Source organism: Thermobia domestica, chromosome 2 (assembly GCF_964235325.1).
Source record: "Thermobia domestica chromosome 2, izTheDome1.hap1.1, whole genome shotgun sequence".
Classification (NCBI taxonomy): domain Eukaryota; kingdom Metazoa; phylum Arthropoda; class Insecta; order Zygentoma; family Lepismatidae; genus Thermobia; species Thermobia domestica.
In genome coordinates, this window is record NC_137455.1 from 17970987 (window position 1) to 17995201 (window position 24215).

The following is a 24215-nucleotide window of genomic DNA, read 5'->3' on the forward strand; positions in this document are numbered from 1 at the left end:
TCTTATGTGAAAATTTTAAATGTAGTACTCATGTCTGAGTTGCGTGAGTCTTTTAGAGTTCAGTAGTTTTTCCTAATTTCACGAATAGAGAGACAGGCTTAAAATATGTTATTATATTAGTTATTGAAGCTCTTAACTATATGGAATATTTACCAGATAGAAACTCTAAAAATGACGAATCAAATTTGTTAGGATTATTTTTTTTTAACAAATTAGCTTCGTATTACCACAACTAATTTATATTGTAAATTTTATATCGTAAATTATCATGAAATAAACATAATTGACAAATCGAGCAATAGACTAACTAACTAACTCTATGCCCTATGGAACCCGGAGGTTCAATGCCGCGTTCACAAAAGCTCTCCACTGACTTCTATCCTTAGCTAACTGCATCTAGTTTCCACTTTGTATTCCAATCTCTGCGAGATCCATCTTAATATTGTCCTCCCATCTGCGCCTAGGTCTTCATAATGGTCGTTTCCGATTGGTCTCCCAGTTAAGACTTTGAAGGCATTTCTACTTTCTTCCATTCTAGCTACATGACCTGCCCACCTAAGCCTCCTAGACTTGACGACCCTAACAATGTTGGGTAAATTATGTAGTTCCTCGTTATGAAGTTTCCGCCATTCCCCATTCCGGTTCCTCTTGGGTCCGAATATTCGTCTCAGGATCTTGTTCTCAAATACTTTCAGCCTATGTTCTTCCCTCAGAGTAAGTGACCATGTTTCGCAACCATACAGAACAACAGGAATGATTATCGTTTTGTATGTTTTAAGCTTCAAATTCCTCGACAGAATTCGCGACGACAAGAGATTTTGAACCGAATAGTAACACCAATTCCCAGCTTTTAGTCGACATTTAATTTCTCCGTGAATATGATTTTCCTCTGTTAATATTGATCCTAGATATTTGAAAGTATCCACTTTATCAAAACTATTATTTAATATTTTAGCGCATCCATAATTTGCTGTATTACGGTCCCGACGCACTTCCATGTATTTAGTTTTCTCTGCATTTACTTCTAAACCCATGTCCCTGCAAGCGTTTAATAAGATCTCTGTATTTCTTTCTATTGTTCTCCTATCATCACCTATTAAATTTACATAATCAGCATATGCCATAACCTGGTGAATACCGTTCAACTCTAGGCCCCGGTTGCTATCTTTGATTTTCCTTATAGCGTATTCCAGAACAAAGTTAAATAATAATGGCGACAACGCATCTTCTTGTTTCAGGCCATTTTCGACGTGAAAGCTCGTGGACAAAAATTTTCCTACCCGGACTTTGCTTTGTGATTCATTTAAACATACCTTAATTAATCTAATTAGCTTTCTCGGTATTCCAAGTTCTGTAAGAACGTTGTATAATGTTTCTCTCCTAACCGAGTCGTACGCCTTTCTAAAATCAATAAATAGTTGATGTACCGGGGTATTGTATTCCCATTTTTTTTCGAGTATTTGGCGAATGGTAAATATTTGGTCGATAGTTGATCGATTTCGTCTAAATCCACACTGATAATCTCCAATAATTTCATCTGCGTATGGGGTCATCTTGCTAATAGAATATTTGAAAAGATTTTATAGGATGCTGACAGAAGAGAAATGCCTCGATAATTATTACAGTCAGTTTTGTCGCCTTTCTTGTGAATTGGAACAATGATTGATTCTTTCCACTCTTGTGGCAATTCTTCCTTGTTCCAGATAAGGAGAATGAGTTTGTGTATCTTGTTCTACAATTTTTCGCCTCCAGCTAAAATTAACTCAGCCGGAATTTCATCTACACCCGGAGATTTGTGTTCCTTTAATTTCTTTATAGTGGTTTCTACTTCTATTCGGTTGGGTTCTGGAATATACGGTTCTGCGGTGTGTATCTCCTTTTCTCCACGCACACTAGTTTTTGGTTGCGTGTTAAGCAAAACGTCAAAGAAATCTTTCCATCTATTTAAGATGCTATCCGTATCAGTGAGAACTGTACCGTCAGATTTCTTTAATATATAAGCATGAGGTTGATAGCCTTTCTTAAATTCGTTGATTCCCTTATACATGTCACGAATGTTTTTATTTTTATTATTATCTTCAAGTTCCTTAATTTTAGCTTTCAGAAAATCACGTTTCTTTGTTCTAAAAGTTTTGGAAGTTTCCCGCCTGATATCTGCGAAATTTTGTGTAGTTATTTCATTCGGAGTTTGTAGCCAGCGTAATTTTGCCTGTTTTCTCTTCTCTGCAAGTTTTATGCATTCCTGGTCGAACCATGGTTTGTTCCTACGTATTTCCGCGTGTCCCAAATTTTCTTTTGCTGAAATTTTAATACTATCCCTAATTTCAATCCAGATATCACCACTAGTGCACTCCGAATCTTCTAAGCCGAGAATCTATTTGAAACTTCAATCTGGTATTTCTCTCTTACCTGGCTCTCTTCTAATTTCTTTAAATTGAATCTCTCCGTTTTCGGACAATGAATATTACCTTTATTCAACGATAACCTCTCTCGTATTATCGCTGCTACCAGGTAGTGGTCAGTGTCACAATCAGCCCCTCTACACGACCGGACATCAATTATGCTAGATTGCCTTCGTCTATCTACTAAAACGTGATCAATTTGATTGTGTGTTTTTCCGTCTGGTGATGTCCAAGTGTATTTATGAACATAGCGATGTGGGAATTTTGTACTCTTCACGATTAGGTTTTTGGATGTATCAAAGTTCACGAGTCTAACACAGCTGTCATTACTTTCTTTATGTAGTCTTTCGTTCCCTATAATCGGTTTGAAAATGTCCTCTCGGCCTACCTTCGCATTGAAATCCCCTAATAGAATTTTCTTATGATATCGCGGGAGTTGGTCAAATATCCGTTTCACTTCTTCGTAAAAACTGTCTTTTATATCGTCATCCTTATCTTCAGTTGGGGCATGTACATTTAAAACAAGCGTACGCGCCTTTGGCGTGGGAGGCCCGAGTTCGATTCCCGGCGGGAGCTCATGTGGTTCGGATTCCACGTTAATCAGTAGGTCCACGTCTCATATAGCCTCGCTGCTGAACGGGACGTAAAACTCAAAATCAACTCAACTCAACATTTAAAACAATATTATCACACCACCGTCCCTTTAGAGTAATAAAAGAAAGTCTGTCAGTAACAAATTCAACCCGTTTAATTGCTGGTAGTATACGTTTATGTACGAGAAACCCTGTTCGTAACTGGTGATTTTTATTTCCTTCCCCGTAAAAGAACGTAAAATTTCCGGAATTCACAGTTCCATTTCCTTCCCACGTAACTTCCTGAACTCCTACTACGTCCATTCTGTATTTCTTTAACTCATTCGTTGCGGATTTTAACGCGCCTACCCTATGAAGACTCCTAATATTCCATGTTCCAAATCTCATGTCCATTTTCTTTTGCTGAGGTCGTGCCAAGTTATCAGTCCTTGTCCGAGGCTTTTGTGAATATTTCTGAATAAGTGTTTTTTTTTTTTTTTTTTTTTTCAGGATGAGGTTGTTAGCCCTACCCAAACCCCCAAGCTGGAGAACCACTCCTAGTCGGCTGTCCGCGACTGCTTATTCAGTATATTCGCAGCTAACCTCTATATCTAGAGGTCTTCTCCTCGATCCGCAACCTGAGGACGAGCCATGCCGTAGCTATTACCACATTTAAGATTCAAAAAGTAATTAAATTCTTCAGTTTTACGTTCTACGATTATGTCGCACAAGCTAGAAAAGACTGTAATAATGAGAATGAATGAAAGGGTGCAATGAAGAAAGTGGAAGGAAACTAGATAATCCTCACGCACACAATGTTTGTCCATAATTAAACTTACATAGCGCGAGCTGGGATTGAATTAGAGACCCATGTACCAGAGGTGAATGATCTACCACTGAGCCATCTCGGCTCCTATAGACATTGCAAATAAACAAGTTTGACAATCAAATAATAACAAATAATATTAGATTTTAGAAAATCTACACATAGGTTCAACACCGATGCTTTGTGAGATTTGGACTTACAGCTTAAGATGGTATGTAAACATCATGAGCTCGCAGGAGAAAGTAGGATTTTTGCTCCATTATTTAGTCAATATACATAGGTTTGAAACACATATCCAGTTATTTTCGTTAGAGTGATCCAAAGTCGAAAGGTTACATAGATTCAGGGTTCCATGAGTGTGTCTTAGGCAGGCAAAACATAAGCATTAAATAAAGGTACTAAGTGTTAGGAGGTGTATGCACCCAGTGGATGTGCGTATACATTATTATTATTTCCAAAGATCTTGTGGGGACACGGTGGCTTAGTGGTAGAGCATTTGCCTCTGGTATGTGGTATCCCTGGTTCGATCCCCGGTCAAGTAAGTACGTGGTGGACAACATCGTATCCGTGGGTTTTCCTGGGGTTCATTCCCTTAGCTTAAATGGCATAATTATGGGACGTTAAACTGAAAGATTTCGTTTCATTTGAAAGATCTTGTATCGTTTTTGCTATTGCACGTCACTATCGGACCTCTGTCAATAAATTTTCGGAGGATAGCGTTGTTCAGTTGTCATGCAAAACAAAATCACGAAGTTTTGTATGATAAATTTGGTTATCGCGTAGCAGCCATAGTGGAATTGATACTTAAAAGCGGTCTGAATGAAATGACAGTGTAAAGTTGATCGGTATTAGCAAGTTGTCTTTCTTACGTCTTTTAAGTGCACAACAGTTTTGTAAATATAACATAAGAAGGAATTTCACTATGGGAAAGAGAAAACGTTTCCGCAGCAAAGACCATAACTTCGCTGAAAAGAGGAGAAATAGGGTATGTTTTCACTGTTAAAGCATGTTAATTTACAACAGTTTTGTAATATTTTCTGTAGTTGTCATGATGATATTGTTCCTGCTTTGTTGATTTTATATAATGATAGAGATGTAGTAATCACTGGAGAATCCTGCACTAAAATCTTCGGTGATCTGTAAAGAATATTTATATTTTCCGCTAGTATTCACCAACATTACAAACAGGTGTATATGCCCTGGCTGGTATACGGCCATTGAAAATGTGGTAATAGTTAAGAACAGCTACTTCTCATCTCCCGTGCACGAGGATACATCTTACTGTTGCACTACCTAAACACCCTAAGTACAAGGGCAAGAACTCAGTCTATTACCTACTTTTTAACATCCTAGATAGTCAATGAATAATGCCTGAAAGTATGGCGTTTCTCGTCCTTCCCTAAATGGGAAGTGCGGCTCCTTAACTATAAACGAATTGGACATTACTGCTGTATCGCCGGACCACACAAATATCGAAAAATAATGAATAATGCGTGAAGGTGTAGGTTTGGCGCACCACTAGAAGTAATTGTTGAAAAATTGTAATTGTTTCACTAATTTACGTCTTATTGTTTCCTGAACGATTTGCGCTGGACGACATGAAAAATCTCACTTGACATAGATAAAATTCAAGAGGGCCACCAGAGAGAATTGTTGAAAATTTACAATTCTTTTTCCGTATGCGCTGTGAATACGGTTCCCGGATGTACGGAATGAGAACTACAGTGCAAAAACACAAATCAGCCTGTGCTAGGTGGCCATTTAAAAGCACGACTGCTATCTAACCGAGTCAAAGTAGGGTGAAGTTGGTTGGACAGTGCGGAGGTGCGTCCGAAGGGAGCAGGCGCGTCAGCGATGGTGCGTTACGCGTAAGCGTGGCCAGTGAAAAAGAAGTAGATTTTGCGAAATATGTGAGTTTCAATAGAATTTGTCATGGCTTTACGCTAGTAACGTTCCAGTTGTAAACCTAAAATACATCTTCTGTACATTGTGCAGAAATACACCGCCTATGAAAAATAACATGTAATAATCATCTTTCATATGCACTCGCTTATTTTTTTTCCTCCGTAAAGCACTGGTAATGGTTTTACACTAGTAACCCTACACTTGTAAACCTGAAATACCTGTACAGTTGTATTGCTTTGTATAAAATTTTGTCGCCCGCAGAAATATGTTCCTTATAAATATATCTTTTCATGAAAAATATTCAATTTCACTGTAAATCTGCCAAGTTGTGGTGCGCCAAAACTACACCAGCAGCGAATATTATTTATTTTTTCTCCGAAAATACTAGGTTGTGTCCCTGGCTCACTTGATATTTATTATTGTTCGAAATAATATTCTGGTGTGGACGTATAGTATAAAAACTAAATAACACACGAACCGAGTCAGGGCAGGAGTACAGCAAGAGGGCCTCAGCAGTAGCAAAGAATTGCGTCCGTATTGAGCAGGCACGTCAGCGGTGATGGGTATTCGCATAAATAGGGCCAGGGGAAAAACACTTTATATGTCATAAATTGCATGGCTTGTGTGTTGCACAGCTTTGGAGGAGATACTAAATGCCGGATGTCGGGGGGTCAATTCGGGGCATTTGCCCAAGGGCGCATCTCGTTGAGAGTATGTATCGTGCGCCATTTCAATGCAAGATTGGGAGGAAGGGGGTAGATGTACGTCTTTGCCCCGGGCACAATACTTCGTAGATTCGGCCCTGCTAATGGCATCTGAGAAGTTCCAAAATGCACCAAATTAGGTTAGATTAGTTTAGATTTTGTTAGATATTCTTTTCTATGGATTCAGTTCATATCCACACTTACGATAAACTGTTCGCCCGTTTAGTAGATCATGCCTTTCACATAATTCAGCAACTGATGCTCCTTGCTTTTGTATAACTCGATAAAACTCAAACATGATATGTCACAATCTTGTCATTTACTCACTATTTGCACACTGCCTCAATATATACTGCCGCTTATAACATCAAAAACAACTAACAACAAGAAGTATTTTCTTTACTCCAACTATTCCCCCTCATCTTACCTACACTCACCGTTCCTCACAAACCAAAATAAATTCTCCAATTCATCTTGTAAATTTTCAAAAATTGGTCCGTTGATACAGCAGTTAGCCCTTTCAGTTTGCCTAGATTATAACAGAATGAGATTGCGTTTTTCTTTTTTCCCCTCCCAACATCTCTCGATCAACAACTATGAGATCATATGTCATGCAAGTGAAAAAAATGCAGAATATGACCGCGAATCGAACTCGGATTAAGTACATTTGAAGTTTCGCGGACTGAGTCCGCCTAGCGTAGTCGCCAATGCTCTCGCCTTTGGTGCGACCGGTCCCGGGTTCCATTTCATTCGAGGCATTCAATTGGAAAGCTGTAACATCTTTCTCAGGCTAGCATCGTGCGTTTTTTATCCATAGTTTTCCTCATTTACACCAAGCAAATACTGGTATGGTACCGAACATACATAACTCGCTCGCCGAGGAATGTCATCCCTCATACGTCATGGGCTTATGCACATAGATGTCGGTGATGTCCAGAAACACGTATAAATAAATAAAACTAAAATATCTCTGATTAATCACCAACCTCTACATGGCTGTTCAGGATGCTGACTAGGTGGCATAGTGGTAAATGCACCAACATAGTAATACCATCCACATCAGATGATTGCAAGTGGCTCCGCGTAGCGTGGTCGCTAACGCTCTCGCCTTCGGTGCGAGCGTTCCCGGGTTCGATTCCCGGTGGGGCACTTGCGAAGGAAAGTGTAAAACGCTTTTTCAGGCCAGCCAACTCGAATGGGGTTTTCCTTATTCCCACCAGGCAAATGCAGGGGTGGTACCTAACTTTTAGGTCCCAGGCCGCTTCCTTCCTTTCCCAATCCTTTCTTCCTGCTCTTTCCCCGGATAGTGTGCTCGCCGAGGGACGTCATCCCTCAAAACGTGACGGGCACAATGGCCTTAGATGCCAAAATCCAGAAATCTAAGTCCTAAATCCTAAATCAGATGATTGCATCAGAATAGTCAATTGGGGACCTGGGTTCTATTCTCTGGCCTGTCTTTTTTTTATTTTATTTTATTTTTATTTTTTTTATTTTTATTTTTTTATTTTTATTATATATATTTTTTTTTTTACATTTTGTACATAATTGAATTAGGACATATAGAGGAATTTGTGTCATATTAATTCGATTATTTCCTGTATTTTATCTATAACAACACCAATAACATACAGATTAAGAATATGGACGCCACATTTTATATTTCTCTAAAATAATCTCTATTATAACTTTAAACAATATCTTAAAGCACTCTAGAATCATATTTTCCTTTCGCATGCTTGAACAATTGCGTACAGATTGATAATATGCCTGCAAACTAGGACTAGTCATGCGAGAGACACATCCATCAATTTGTGCTAGGGGTTACTACAAGCAAGACTTAGGTTAGTAAGTTAGATTAATACCAGTAAAATTTGTAAAAAGTAGCGCCCATTTTCTTAATCTGCACTAAAATTATAATATAGCAAAACAAAAAAAAACTTTATTTTATCAGTAAAGAAGTGCAGTTTCCTTCCATTACCGTTGTGTTAGTTTCCTGGCCTTCTACTATAAATATTATAATTAGCATACATTGCCCTGTTTTGACGTTGATTAAGACACGTATTGTTAGCATTTCTTGCTTCCAGTGCTGACAGATTCTTTTTCAATCTCATTCTTCTTCCCCAAAGTGCATCTGCATATCCTTCACAATACACTACACAAAGATTATCTTCAAATATACCAACTACTTTATACTGATGAATCATCAGAAGTTAATTTGGCGGCTCCTACAGAAGGAAGCGGGAAGGGGAGATGCGTGCCACGCAGGTATACAGTCGTTAATCATGATAAGCCTTTGCCTAAGAGAGAGAGAGGCTTAATTTTCAGATGTGTGTATTTATTAATTCTTTGTGCTTTAAAACTGAAGTGGCAGACACTTGTTATTAGGGTATACACTGTAAAATACGATTTTTTTCTTTCTTTCTTTTCTGGGATTCTTGGTTGGATCCCTGCTTGTGCCAAGTGAGCTTTGTGGTGGACAAACATCGTGTGCGTGGTTTTTCTCCCTCCCACTTTCTTTATTGCACCAATTTATTCATTTCTCATTATGACTATCTCTTTTAGCCTAACCGGTACAACTGTGGAACGTAATAGTTAAGGATTTCATTTTCTTCCTTCCTTCCTTATTTATTTATTTATTTTTCTCATTTTCAATTATGAACTGGAATTCAACTGCTAATTATCGGACTAATTAACTTTCATGACGGAAATACTCAACTTTGGATAATGAATATCTATTTATAGAAGCTATAGGGCTCATAATAAAACTGACTCACCTAGTTTTTCCTCCTTTATTTCTTTAATTTTGTTTCGTCTCGGGGAATGTCAACAGTATCATTTCTATTTTTATCACTGTTATCATTGCATTTACATTTCCTATTGTAAGCTTTGTTTTCTAAAGAACCATTAATGCAAAGTATTCACTGACTTAATTTCGGTTTTTGATTGCCCTTAATGATTGTTCCCTTATTTCCCGTCAGTTCACTGTTTACAAAAGCACTATTCACAATAATTTATGCGGAATTCTACAATATGCCTAGGCCTGGCTTTAATTTATACTTTATATAATTGTCCCTAATTTTATTTTTAGCAGGAAATTCAGAGGTAATTATTAAGGGCAATCAAAAATGGAAATTAAGTCACTTAATACTTTGCGTTAGTTGTTCTTGAAAGAAAACAAAACTTGCAATAAGAGACGTAAAAGTAAGAATTTTTATAATACGACAATAAAAGTGATGCTGATGACGTTTCCAAAGAGGAATCAAAAATTTAAAGCAATTAACACGGACGCTGATGACATTGATACCTATCCAGTTCTCTGGTATCTTTCTCGAGACAAACGTAACCTTGCGTAACACGCAAAGTACTTGACTTCACTTTTTTCTATACATAATTGAGTATTACACTAAAAATTTAAACTTTAACCTACCTTCGTACATTCATTAGTGTGTTCTTATTTTTATTTTCATTTGTGGATTGCGATCTTGAAATCAGAAATGATCAATACAGTCTTATTTGCGGTATTTTTTAATAGAGTTATCTACTTCAAAGTTAATTTTTCTCTCGTGTTTAAGTTTATATTAGATCGATGTAAAGAACATGTAGCTTCACAGTTTCGGCAAGTTAAATTCGAAAAATGTGCCAGTGGCGTGGCCCGTAAAACATTTTGTAAGATAATTCGATTTTATTTTTCTTTCAGAAAGAACAGAATGATAAAGCACCGGAAACACAGCGAATATCCTACGAAGACATTGTGAAAGAGAATGCAGATTTTGAAAACTATTACAAGGTAATATATATATTTTGTAATTTTGTTTTAATGACTAATAGAAGGTGTATTACTGATATTATAGAACAGTTGACTTATCTTCATACCACTGTTTTCTAATATCTATGCACTAAATTAGTAGTTTCAACACCTTTTGACTGACGACCGACACCCATGACATAGCGACATAATTGTTTGATTTTTAATTGTATAATACTATAAGCCTATAAGTTTATATAAAGAAGTGACTATGTAGTACTCAGCATTATTGCTGGCGCTCGAGACGTTGACTCCTATACTTTTTCTCTAAAATTTCGCGACACACTGTATGGGACTCCGCGATATATCAATGTGTCACGATACATCGGTTGGGAGGGGGCACGGTGGCTCAGTGGTAGAGCGTTCACCTCCGGTGCTTGGGGTCGTTGGTTCGATCCCAGCTCGCGCCGTGTGGACTTTGTGGTGGACAAACACCGTGCTCGTGGGTTTTCTTTTCACTCATTTCTCATCATCACCGTCTCCTGTAGCCTAACTGGCATAAACGTGGGACGTAAAACTCAAAGATTTCATTTTTACACCGGTTGGGAACCAGTACACTAAGTAATCTCAGTATCTCGATCGTCTCTGTAATCTTGCTTGCTGTCAGGTACTCCGCTTCACTGGAAATAGAATTATTACTCTATCCGTGTGATTTATTGCAGTATTCTATGGAAAAAACAAATGAGACTACAGATATTCTGTTTAAGATTTAAACTCAAATGCTTGCTTCTCCTAGACATATTGAGTTCTGAGGAGTTATCGTTCGAACGGCTTCCTCCACAATTTCGCGTGATTTTTTTTATCTGTTGTGTCCTCCTTGCTAGTCTAGTAGCTAGCACGTGCATCTTTGGCATAGTGGTACCGGTTTCGATTCCTGGTGGAAGAGCACAAGAGAATTGACTATACATTCACTTTTAGTAACCGCTCATCTCCTTTACCCTAAAGGGCATAACGTGGGACGTTAAGCTAAAAAAAATAAATTCATTTGTCCTGTACTGATGATGAGAGATCAGACATGTGATTTGAATATTGGCCTGGCTCAGTGGTAGAGTGTTTATCTGTGGTGCATGTGGGGTCCCTGGTTCTATCCCCGGCCAAGTAAGTTTGTGGTGGAATACATCGTGTCCGTGGATTTTCTCGGGTTACTCCCGTTTCCTCCCACCCATGACATAGCGACATAATTGTTTGATTCTCATTCCACCCATTGTTCCATTATTCACTTGCCTTAATCATCGTCTCCCTTAGCGTAATCGTGAAACGTTAAATTGAATTACTTCATTTCATTTAATTTTGAATATTCCCCACCATGAGTAATTTATTATTATTATTATTATTATTATTCCAGATTGGGCCTCGTTCTCCATTTCTGTTCCTTAATTGTGCAACTGTAGCCACTCACATCTATCATGGCATCATAATTAGAATGCCCCACCTGACCTTGAAAGCAAGGATACCACACATTGCTGTCTGTGACCATGAAAGCAGTGTTGCCAAAACTGCAATTAAAATTACACGAACATTATTCTCTGTGATACTCAAGCTTAGGAGTACGGGGACTTCTTGGATACCTTACCTAGTTGGCGGAAATTCGCCATTAATATGAGTCCGCAACAAGTTAGAAAATAGCAAGGTGTATATTTCAACGTAGTATTTTCTGTAAAAGCCCAAGTTGTTTACCTGAGTGGTGCGTCGTGATGTTTGAAAAAACAACTGCAATATTGAATGGAAGCAGTTCAAGAAATATCCCTGAAGTAATAGCATGCTTGACAATGTAAACAGAAATAAAGTCAACGAAGTATCGCAGTTTTTCAAACTTCACGATGCATCACTCGCGCAAACAAACCTTTGAAGTTTATTTATGAGAAAGCTCTTCAAATTAGTTTCATTGAGAATGTAATTTTATTTTTTATCTTATTTTTTTCTCTCCCTCCTAGGCGCAAAAAATCTGTCCAGAAGAAGAATGGGGTGAGTTTATGGATGCGTTGAGAAGAAGTCTTCCAGCAGCTTTTAGAATCACCGGTTACAAATCGCAAGCGAAAGCTGTGTTGAACATTGTCGAGGGTCAGTATTTCAAGGAGATCCTGGCTGGGGGAGGAGAGCAGAACGAAAGTGAAGATTTTCGACCTGTTTGTTTGCCGTGGTAAGTTCATATAAATTGTTTTCTTCCCAAAAATTTTAGCTGCGTTTAAGATCATAGTAAAAATAGTAAGTCATGATATAATAATTATATTTCTTCATCACAAAAGGTTATTTACTACAAGTTGAGAAAATTGAGTACCGTATCATCCTTCGCTAATCTATTCGTGTTGACGTAGGCGTTACAATCTTTAAGCCTACTATCATCCATCAGTTATGATTCTCCCTCCTCCCCTCCTCTTTTCTGTCTTTTTGTACAGTCCGCAGCAAAAAACCTGCAACATGAGCATGTAAGTTTATTGTGAGACGACGGAGTCTTTTATTCCAAAATAAGTATGCAGGGGAGGACACCGAGGTTTCTCCTGGCGTGATTCGTGCCACTTAGACGTTATGTTGATTCCCTGGGCTGTTAGGCGTAGTTTCACAATAAACTTACATGCTCATGTTGCAGGTTCTTTGCTGCGGACTGTACCATATTTTGTATCACACACCCAAACTACTCCTTTCTCTCAAACAATACCTGACTATCAGCTTGGATGATAGTGCAGTAGATATGACTAACGATTGCAAGACTTCTTTGTATTTATTTCGTTATTTTTCCTCATTGTTTCTTTAAGTCTAAATGGTGAAACTGTTAAAAATAATCTTTAATTTTACCTTTATATAAGTGGATTGAATAAATTTGACGAATAACTACTATATTTGTTCTATGATATGCAAAGAATGAAAATAATTGATCGACTGGACTGTGATTCGAACCCGGTCTCTGTCTTACCGTGTTGATGAATTAACCACTACACTACCGTCTCCGCTTCCTAAGCAGCATACATTCTATCACACTTCAAATCGGCGCTGAACTAATCAGACTACTTGGAGTTCGCATCTATAGAGGAATAGGTGTGATATAAAATTCACTATTTTGTCCATTTGTCATATATATTTGTTATATCTAAAAGATAAAAGACATCCTATCCTGATAAAGGTAATGTTTTAGCACAAAGTATTTTAAGGTTTTATCTCAGTGTTTTGTTTAAATATTAAATATGAATCATATAGCATCTCTTAGTAAATTACATTTATTCCAAGCCCTTGTCAAGTTCTTATATAATTATTATATTTGACGTTGCTAGTATAATTTGGGTTAATTCTGAGGTCATTCCTCATGAATTCCAAAGAAGTTATCCGGTTTAGAGTATTGTCCTCTTTTGATAACGAGTCAAACTAACAAAACGCATCTAACCAAGCTATTCTGTTCAGAAATCCAGAGCATAAGAAAAATCTACCAGAAACTAACGCTCAGCTTCTAAACTAGTGCTGAATGTACTGGTGATATGCAAGTGGTTAAATTTTTTCAAGCAGGCTGCTCGGCTATTGGATCTGTAAATGGGATTTTTTACCATTGTTGTTTGCTTCATAGTTAAATTAGGAAGATTGTAGGGTGGTACTTTGTAAATGCATGACTCTTTTCATATCTTTCTGCTGGGTATAAAAGTCAGCAATGAAGCACGGCACGTTATATTTAAAAAGAAAATCTAGAAAGCAGAAACCTGAGGACTTAAATTGTAATTACCGTCTTTGCCGGTGCATAAGATGAACTTTTTTTTTTTCTCCTTTAATAATAAATCCAAAAATAAAATGTGCCTTATACGCCAAAAGAGATTTTATAATTATTTTAGTTTCAATAAGTATTCCCGATTCTGTCTTGTTCAATGTCTTCCGGTTTCCTTACTGTACAAAACAGCGTTCTGACTGCACACAGTTTATTGATTTAGTAAATGTAGTTTGGATAGAATTGCATTATTTAGCGCTTCATGATCTCTGAATATACATGCGATTGTATGTTTAGTTGAGCATTATTAATCCCACATATTTTCTTGCTAAAATATCACGTTTTTTTTCTTTTAATATAATACGCAACGAAAATATTTTTTCCTGAAAATTGAATACAGGAAATAAGATCTTATACGTCGGCAAATAGGTATATATAATTTTGCCTTGTAGAGTAGTTATCTCTACAAGTTTATTCTGTGTCTATTGAGTGACAAGAATGTTATTCTCTTAATGTAAATGTTGATGTTGAGGAGCACCATGACATATTGTGCGTTAAGAATATAACGAGAGAAAATAAGAATTTGTAGTAAAATTGAAGATTAGAGGTGGGGAAAGTGCTTAACCAAGAGACGGAAACATGACATCTAAAGTCCTCCTAAATTTCCTAGACATGATTTATTTTGTTTCCAGTGGAGTCGTTCGTCCAAGAGTGATTTACCTACTATGTAGTGATTGGGTACTGCGATGAAACAAGTTAGCAATGAATTTTTTTCAGTTTGTCACACGATTATGCCTTTTGGGCTAAGCAAAACGATGATCAAAGCAAGTGAATAATAATAAAAAAATAGTGGAATGAGAATGTGCGAGGAAACTGGAGTACTCCGAGAAAACCCACGGACAGAATGTTGTTCACACTTACTTGCTAGGGAATCGAACCAGGGACCCCAAGCACCAGAGGTAAGCGCTCTGCCAGTGAGCCATCGTGTTCCCAAAATCACATTTTGAGAAGAAATTTTTTTCAGTAATAAGGGGAAAAAATTGTTTCTGAAACAATGAAAGGGGAACAGGTAACCTCTCAACTTTGAAATTACCGATTAAAAGAGTGACGCACCTGACAGGTACAGTCGGAAATTGATTTTCTCCTTTGAACGGAGAGGCAGGTGTGCTTCATTCTTTTAAAATAGATCCTTTTACACATTATGTCATACAACTACTGCCTATATTTTTTTATTGTATAGCGTTAATTTAATTGCAGGTATCCGGACAAGCTGGCTTGGCAGCTGCATTTGACAAGGAAAGACATACGTCGTTCTGAAGCATATTTTCGACTTCACAATTTTCTTATATCTGAAACTGAGAGCGGAAACATTAGTCGTCAAGAAACTGTCAGCATGATACCGCCCTTAGTATTAGATGTACAGTCACATCACAAGGTATCTGATGATGTTCATATTCTATCTATTCTTGTGGTTTGTTTAAGCTGTTGGTAATAAATATTGTTCTAACTTATGCAATTATAGTGTTCATTGCACACTGTTAGTGTTTGTGTATTATTATGGACGTTAATTATTAATTTATTTAGTGCTGTTACTCTAATTAAACTTCGGAAGTTATATCTTCAGCAATTATTAATTATGAGTTGAGTGTTCGAAGGAAAGTAAGAAAATAGTGTTTGTCAGTTTTACAAACTTGTATTCTAATGGAGTGGTCAAGCACTTTTTAATATGTAGAGAAGAAGGGAGGCACTGAATTCGTAACCTCAAGTAGCTTGGTAGGAGAACAACATCTCATTCGGAATATCGGCAATATTAATTATGAATATTCCCTCAAAGCATTCTCTGTAAGTACCATATTTATTTTATAATACTCCGTGCGCTCGCGTCCAAGTTGCTTCGAATTTTCCCATATTCGCTATGAAATGATCGTTAGAATTCGCTTGAGATCAGTCGAACCGTCTAGAGATCAGAAAAGCTAGATCAGTGGTGTCCAATTATAATGAGCCTGAGGGCCATAACCGTCTTTACTAGTAAAGTGGAGGGCCGCAGCTTAATAATAATAATAATAATAATAATAATAATAATAATAATAATAATAATAATAATAATAATAATAATATTATTATTATTATTTCGCTACAAAAGATAAATATAAAAAAGGTATTTGAAATATTACTTATCCAATCTGTGACAAATGAGGGTGACTAGCAGCGTTTACAAGGGCTGGAATATCTACATCCACTCCTATTGTTGCGAGCCGCAGGAGATGTAAAAGAAAAGAATCTCCAAGGCAGTTTCTGAACCGATTCTTCACAATTTTCATGGTGGTAAATGCACTTTTACACAAATAAGTACTATGAAACATCGATACTCTTTTCCAACCCAATTCAGTTTTTAGGGAAAGCTGTTGCCGTGGATGCCCGCGCCCTTTTTGTTGTACAGAAGCGCTAAATGGATGCGTTATTTTGAAAAAAGAGTGGGAACATTAAACAAATGAATAAATATAAATGAAAATACTATTAGTAATAAAACTTGTGAATCGTAAAAGCTTTGTGGGCCGTAGAAAACGGTTTGGCGGGCCGCAATTTGAACAGCGCTGAGCTAGATGTATGGTTCGTTCGGCTAGTAATAGAGCTTCAGTCGCTATCATTCGGAAAATGAAATGAAATCTTTCAGTTTAACGTCCCACGACTATGCCCTTTAGGCTAAGGGAGACTATGATTAAAGCAAGTGAATAATGATGGAATAATTTGTGGAATGATAACGTGGGAGGAAACGAGAGTACCGCGAGAAAACCCTGGGACAGGATGTTCTCCACCACAAACTTACTTGGCCGGGGATCGAACAAGGGACCCCCACGCACCAGAGGTAATCGCTCTACCACTGAGCCACCGTACCCCCCCTCCCCCTCTTTCCGCTATCGTTCGGTTCACTTCAATAATGTAATTCTTAATAAGCAAATACTGGACCTATTCTCCAACAACTATTTTAAGTGATAGTGTCAGCAACTTCTAAGCATCAGTGGTAGATCGCTCATTTTGGGTGCGAAGGGTCCCTGGTTCGATCTCTGGCCATTTGAATTTATGATGGACAATATTAAACTCTTGTGTCCATAAGCTTTCTTGGAGTTATTCTGCTTCCTGCTGTAAACATCTTATATAGATTAAACACACAACTTAATTCTTCTAGTACCTTCAGTCTTAATCTGTACCTTTCTGGAACACAGTTCACCATATCAATCGTAATCCACAATTACACTAATCGTGTTTCAACAATTCAATCTATATCTTCATAGTCTCTAACTTTATAATCTATCTTCATTTGCACATGCTCTCTCTCTTAACTGCGTAAGAGTCTGTGTGTTATTTGTAAGCACTTTGTGCTCTGTTCCCATATTCTACACTTCCCACGTTATTTTTCCACCAATTGTTTCAAAATCAGTCATTTTTAACCATCTGCTCTTTAGCCTCAAGGGTATAATGTTGCAGGTGAAACTAGACATTTCATTTAATTTCCCAAGATATTGTAGTTGACTGCAATTAGTGCCCACCCCTGAATCTTAGGTGCTCTAACCATTCAGACTACTCGTCTGCCTGCTCATTCCGATTTCTGCACTTTCCAGTAAGTAATGAAGAAAATCTAGAAATATTACAGCACTGATAAACATACTTACATAAACTGTTGCGTATATCTAGGCGTCGCTTCACGTAATTGACTTCTATGGGAGAATGATTTTTCTAAGGTTATTTCTACGTGGCTTAAGCTATTTAAGATTTTTTTTTTTCTAAATCTGGTCATCAGTAGTTTTGACAGCATGCAAAATTTGGTCAAAATCCATCAATAGTTTGGAAGGAAGAAGCTTGAAAAATATGTTGCGTTTCTCGGGGCTAATATCAGGAGTAGAGGTAGTAGATTTTCTTCGAACTTGTATACATATATACGTATTCAAAGAAAATAATAATTTGTTCTTGGAAGCAAAGATTCGTCGACTTTCAGGCACTAATTACAAAACCATACGGATGGAGCTAGGCACTTCTTCCAGTGCGAGTACTATATAGAAGGTGAAATATACGCCGTTCTGATACGTATTGTGAGGCTAGATGTAGCAGATTGCATTATTATTCTAAGGATAACCACAGTTAGCATCACAATTTCACCTGCCACATCTAGCCTGATAACTTTAGAACGTCATATATTTCACCTTGTATATCGTTATCGTACTGGAAGAAGTACCTAACTCCATGAGTTAGTGACTTCTACCTTAACGCCGACGACATATATTCATTCATTAACTAATGGCTTAATTGTGTCAAGTTTAGAGCCTGATTATTTCCTTTTCACATGAAAATTAATTAACTAGTATAACTTTAAGATTTTTTTTTTTTTTTTTTTGCCAATGCATTTTTAAAGGCATTAGACTTATAATTTAGAATGCTTTAACAAAATTTAGAATGTTTTTTTTATATATATGTATAGATAAACAAATTATGTATATTATGATTTAGAGTGAACAATCTATATAATCTATAATGATCTTCACATCTAGTGCAAATTATAACTAACTAGCAAAATGTTCGTTCTTCGCTCGGAAAGATGATGATTTATGGAAAATATTTGAGAAAGATATACACTTTTAAAAAAAAGAATTGTTGATTCAAGTCCAGTTTTACTGGTGTTACATAAACACTCATCCCCGTTTTCGTCTTTAGGGGACTCATTTCGTAAAACTCCATCTTATCAGCCTACGGTACGTAGGGAGTATATACATACAAAATTTCAAAATTCTACGCCTAGTAGTTTTGGAGATCTGAAGAACAGCAAGAAAACTTTCAAGATTCCTTGCCAGTAACAACAGAACGCTAATGACTATTATATCGTACTTAAAAAGGTTTCTTTTACAGATTCTGGACATGTGCGCTGCTCCAGGATCGAAAACGGCTCAGTTGATAGAATTACTTCACGCGGAAGAAGGAAAAGTTCCAGGTTAGTCTATTACTTGGCTATTTTCTATCTTTATAATGTTATTCTGGATATCTTCCGTTTGCAACTGTGTTTATATATACTATATATATATATATATATATATATATATATATATATATACAGAGTGTTACATAAGTGTGCCAATATTTTTGGAACATATTCTTCACATCAAAATGAGAATATCCATCTTTCAGAACCTCCGGTACTTGCACAATCATTTTTAGAGAGGCTGTTTGGGAGTACTTGATCACCCTCCACCCACCTCTCTAAAAATTGGTGTGCAAATACTGTAGCGTTCTTAAACATGGATATTTGGATAGCTCACGTAGACCTACCAGTTCCTCAGTGATGTCTTGATCCAACTACGATAGGTCCCATAGTAGTGAAGCTATGAACTTTTCAAGTTCACTTGTTTCATGTTTTCAGCACCCTATAACTCCGAAACTATCCACTTTTGAGCACAGGTCCATATGAACATTTTTTCTTATTTTGATGGGAGGAATATGTTCTCAAAATATTGTGAAATATTTATGTAACACCCTATATATATATATATATATATATATATATATATGTACTACTTAAATCTTGGATCGAGTATTTTCATCTTGTAATGCACCATCTTGAAGCAGTACAAGTGATAAATGTACAAGTTTTCTTTTAATTGTATCATTATGTTAATTGCTCTGATTATGGTATACAAAAAGTGAACCTGCACCTACTTTTATTGAAATACTATTTGTTTTATGTTCCAATTGCACTTACAATGTTTACATATTATTTCCAATATATAATTTTCTTCTGTATATTTGGCTATATAATTACTGGCAAGAATGAGTGTAAAACATTGCCATTGGGAATCTGAAATTAAAGAGAAAATACTTTTAAAAGAATGCACAAATATATATAATATGTTCACAATCGAAATGATTTGAAAGTAAATTAGATAAGTTTTGAGAGCGAAAATTAGCTTCTAAATGTAAAGTAGAAACCGCTGTTACCTATAAAGAAGTAAACAATACACAAATTGATATTTGAAGACATGACATAGCTGCTGAGGTAGCATAAGTTTAAGCTCATTTGAATTGAATTGAATTGAAAATGCCTTTATGATTATGTCCCTACTGCTACTGCTCAGAATATGAATCATTAAGTACCAACCCCCTGGTTAATCATATAACTTGATCTCTGCGCAGCTTCATGTCAATTATGAATTAAGCAACAGATAAGCAAATTTTTTGTTTAAATTTTAACTTTATTTCTTTGAGTTGAGTTGATTTTGAGTTTAGTTTCCCTTTCAGCAGCGTGGTTATGTGAGACGTGGATCTACTGATTAATTTCTAATCTGAATCACATGAGCTTCCACTGAGAATCGAACCTAGTTTTCCCACGCCACAGGCACGTACGCTAACTGCTTAGCCATGAAGAAGCTCTATATTGCTTCTTTCGAAGTCATATCATTCCTGCATTACACAGAAACATCCCTTTTGTCAGATGGATAATGAATCGTTTGTGGATGTGTTATTTACGTTGCCCTGACTAAAATACAAAAATACAACATACCCTGGTACAGTAGCTAATTTCAACGGAAGGGAATACAGATATAAATACTGTAAATGAAAAACGAAATATAAGTTATGCTACTAAGAATCTGCATACATAAATTATTGAGTTGAGTTTATTTTGAGTTTCTTTCAGCAGCTACGCTATATGATTCGGGATCTACTGATTAACGTGAAATCCGAACCACATGAGCTCCCGCCGGAAATTGAACCTTAATCTACGCCAAAGGCGCGTACGCTAACCGCTTAGCCACGAATGAGCTCATACATAAATTATGTCCGTAATTGCTAAGTAAATAGAAGCTCAATTAAATTTAATATAAATACTAGCTAAACCTGCGCTGTCTACTCAGCGCATCGTTCTGTTATGACCATGACTCTCCTTCTTACTGTCCATGTCTCCTTATTCACACAAGTAAAGGATAGGAGATTCACAAAGGAAGTGAATTGCTATCTATGGATGTTGGAGTGAGTTTGTACCAAATTTGTAGAAGTAACACGATATCAAGTGGAAATATTTTTTTTCTCCTAATAAATCCCTATTCGTTCTAGTATGCCTCATTGCGTCTCTTGAGGTCTTTAATGTTGCCAGCATGCAATAGGTTTTGCCATTCAGATTTAAGCAAAGCGCCGAGCAAAGCGTATGTTCGTCAACCCGCCATACGTACAGTAACTTCTCTACTGATTGCCTAACACCATAGTTTCGGCCTGCAACAATGCTAATCTTATGGGCTCAAAATTACCCATAAAATGTTGAATAGAACAATAACGACAAGGTTTTTGAAAATTTGAATGAGAACTGGAGAATCTACATAAAATTTGGAATTGGCCAGTGGAAACGGCACGTTTCTGGCACTTGTGGTTTTCGAGATCTCAGTGTCGAAAGGATGGCGGACAATATATAAACCTAAGATTTTAATATATAGGTGACAAATTCTGACATTAGAGTAATCATGTGTTCACATGATATATATAATTCTGTTCAAACTTCGTGTGTTGAGATAAATACTACAGAAAACGCAACCCATCTACAGTACAAGCAAGTATATTCTAGTCTAATTTACAAGGAAACTCTGTTCGCTACTCTACGAGACGGTACTGCTTGCAATTCCATACGGAAGTTTTTCACTTACTCTACTGCTACTCTAAAAAGCCTATGTAATAGTTATCGTACTTACTTAGAACGTTGAAAAATTAATATTAATAGTGAACTGCTTGGAGGTTACCTGAAAGAAGAAAGAAAGAAAGAATGCATTAATACGAAATTTATTATTATTTTGAACCATACAAACTCAATTTAATTTAAATTGTATACTTACCATAGTTTGGAGATAATTATTGATTACACAAGATATTCATTCTGTTGATTTATATAGCTGTTAGTGCTTTCGTGTGTGTAGTATTTCAGCTTCGGTGATGTTGTCTACTGTCATGCCTCTTGAACATTTTCCGTTGCCTGAACGTTTTCCCAAGGTTGAACCTTGGATAGCAATCTTGGGTCATTGTGTCGCCGAACTTTGCAGTTGTTGTATATAATATCGTGCGCGGTTGTGAGACACGGATAGATCCGTATATAATCGCTACTCGGTTACTTGTACGCGTCAGTTGTGGTGAAATCAACTTGCTGATAGGAGTGTAGGACATTCTAAGATTCAAAAATGAACTGGTTAGCATGTTTAATTTAAAGGAAAAAAATCCTCCCCCTCATACAAAAGTGCAAATTACAATGACATTTCAGAACCAATCAGACTATTTTGCTATCAGGTGAAGAAATTAAAAAGAAGGTTTAAATGTTAGTAAAAGCATATGCGATACTTATCCTAGCCTGCTAGATTAAAGATCATATATAGTCAGAACTGCATCTGAGTCTACAGTACGTGTTTCCTATGCGTGTGAACTAATTTTTCATTTTTAGGGTAGTCATATCTTAGATGCTTTAGCAAGTGTACTGTTTTCTTCATGTAGTTCTATAACTGTGTTCCAACTCTTGTCCAAATTGAATTTGGATTCTTGTCTTTTATAAAATGGATTTATTATTTTTTCCCTATTACTATCAGTCCGATTCTAGTCAAGCTTTCATTTCTTTACATCACTTTGTAAATGTTCGGACAGTTCGGAGATACTACTTTCTTTACTGCGGTCAAGACCGCAGTAGCTCAGTGATAAAGCAGTCACCTTTGATGTATGGGATCCCAGCTCGTACTAAGTGGGCTTTATGGTGGAAAAACATAGTGTGCGTGGATTTTGTCGGGGATTTTCCGTTTCCTTCCACTTTATACATTCCATTCATTCTCACTATCACTGTCTCCTTAAGCCTACATGGCATAACCGTAAGACGTAAAACGAAAGATTTCTTTTTATTTTCTTTACGGCTGTTATATTAAAGATTATGATAAGCAATCAATAACTGATTCGAGAATGCAGTTCACATAGTCTAAAACATTTAAGTAGAATTTTTAGTTAATTTGAAATAAATGTGGCCATGAAACTATTCAAAATCATTGAAAGGACTTAACTCAATATAAGGATTATTTTACAGAACTGTTATAGCGCAATGAACTATACCAGTTTGTTTGTACATTTAAGAAATTTCACATCTGAAAGAAATATTAATACAAGAAAGAAAGGAAAAAGAACGAACTAGAGACAGCAGTAAAGAACCCTACGTCTCAGGACTATCCCAACATTTAAAAGTCCATAACTGCCATGATATAAAATAAACGAAAATTTACTAAAATCGGATAGCGACATTCTATATATAGAACATGTTTTATTAAACAAAATTCATCCAAATTAAATTTGAACCAAGATTGGAACACACAGACTTATATGGAAAAATTCCATACACATATTAAGCGTAAGATATTGACAGCCATAAAAAGTGCACAACTAAAAACGTAATATAGATTATATCGCAACTCTGTCCGTATAACTTTTTTTTGAGTTAACGGGCCACCGTAAATGTCCTACGTGTTTTTAATAACATTTAAACCTATGACAACTCGATTGACTGGTACGTGATTGCATTTCACTTTCAAATGGCGAGTCTGATAAGGTTTTTAACTTAGGTAATAAATGCTATTCTAGCATTCAATTCCATTATGATAGTATGTTATTTCAAATAATGTTCTTTTCTTTCGTAGATGGTTTTGTAGTAGCTAATGATGTTGATAATAAGAGGTGCTACATGTTGGTTCATCAGGCAAAAAGACTGCAAAGCCCGTGCGTAGTAATCACGAACCATGACTCATCCGTTATGCCAAATTTTAATGTTACAAAAGAGGGTAAGTATAACTACATATTTTAAAAATGGCGTAGTTTTTACTTTTTTCTTTCTTTCTTTGTGGAAATTACAAGTTCGTTTTGTTGTTTTCGTGTTACAAGTGATTGAGTAATACTGTCGATAAGTTGCGATTTATATTGCTTAACAGATAGAGATGTAGGCACTTAGAATGTGAGAAACAGACGTAAATTTCAGGACAGATCGTAAAATTAAACAATATGCTACAGATTATCAAATTGGTACTAGGGCAGTCAAAAAGTTCCCGGAATGTTGTAGTTTTGGGATTTGTGATGCAATTACAGTGACCCTTGTACAGCATAGTCCTTAAATTGTCTGATTATGAATTTGACAAATCGCCGATCCAATGCCAAAACCGCGAACGTGCTAAATTTGATTTTGAGTTATAAGCATTTTAGTATTCAACTTACTCCGAAAAATCAGTATATAGACTTAGGTACATGTTTTAGGAATTGACGATAACTTCTAATAT

General features: G+C 36.4%; 1 protein-coding gene across 3 annotated transcripts in view; it reads left to right on the forward strand.

Moving 5' to 3' along the window:
• The first annotated feature begins 4546 nt into the window (after positions 1-4546).
• Positions 4547-24215, forward strand: part of Nsun2 (tRNA (cytosine(34)-C(5))-methyltransferase Nsun2) — a 68847-nt gene continuing 49178 nt past the window's right edge. For 2 of the 3 annotated variants that reach the window (XM_081739605.1, XM_081739613.1), the window contains exons 1-6: positions 4547-4785; positions 10107-10196; positions 12149-12354; positions 15157-15334; positions 18799-18880; positions 23586-23726. In XM_081739605.1, coding sequence (XP_081595731.1) covers positions 4723-4785; positions 10107-10196; positions 12149-12354; positions 15157-15334; positions 18799-18880; positions 23586-23726 — 760 coding nt within the window. In that variant the 5' untranslated portion in view covers positions 4547-4722. The remainder of the gene's footprint in view (positions 4786-10106; positions 10197-12148; positions 12355-15156; positions 15335-18798; positions 18881-23585; positions 23727-24215) is intronic. The other variant, XM_081739595.1, reaches the window with a different exon arrangement.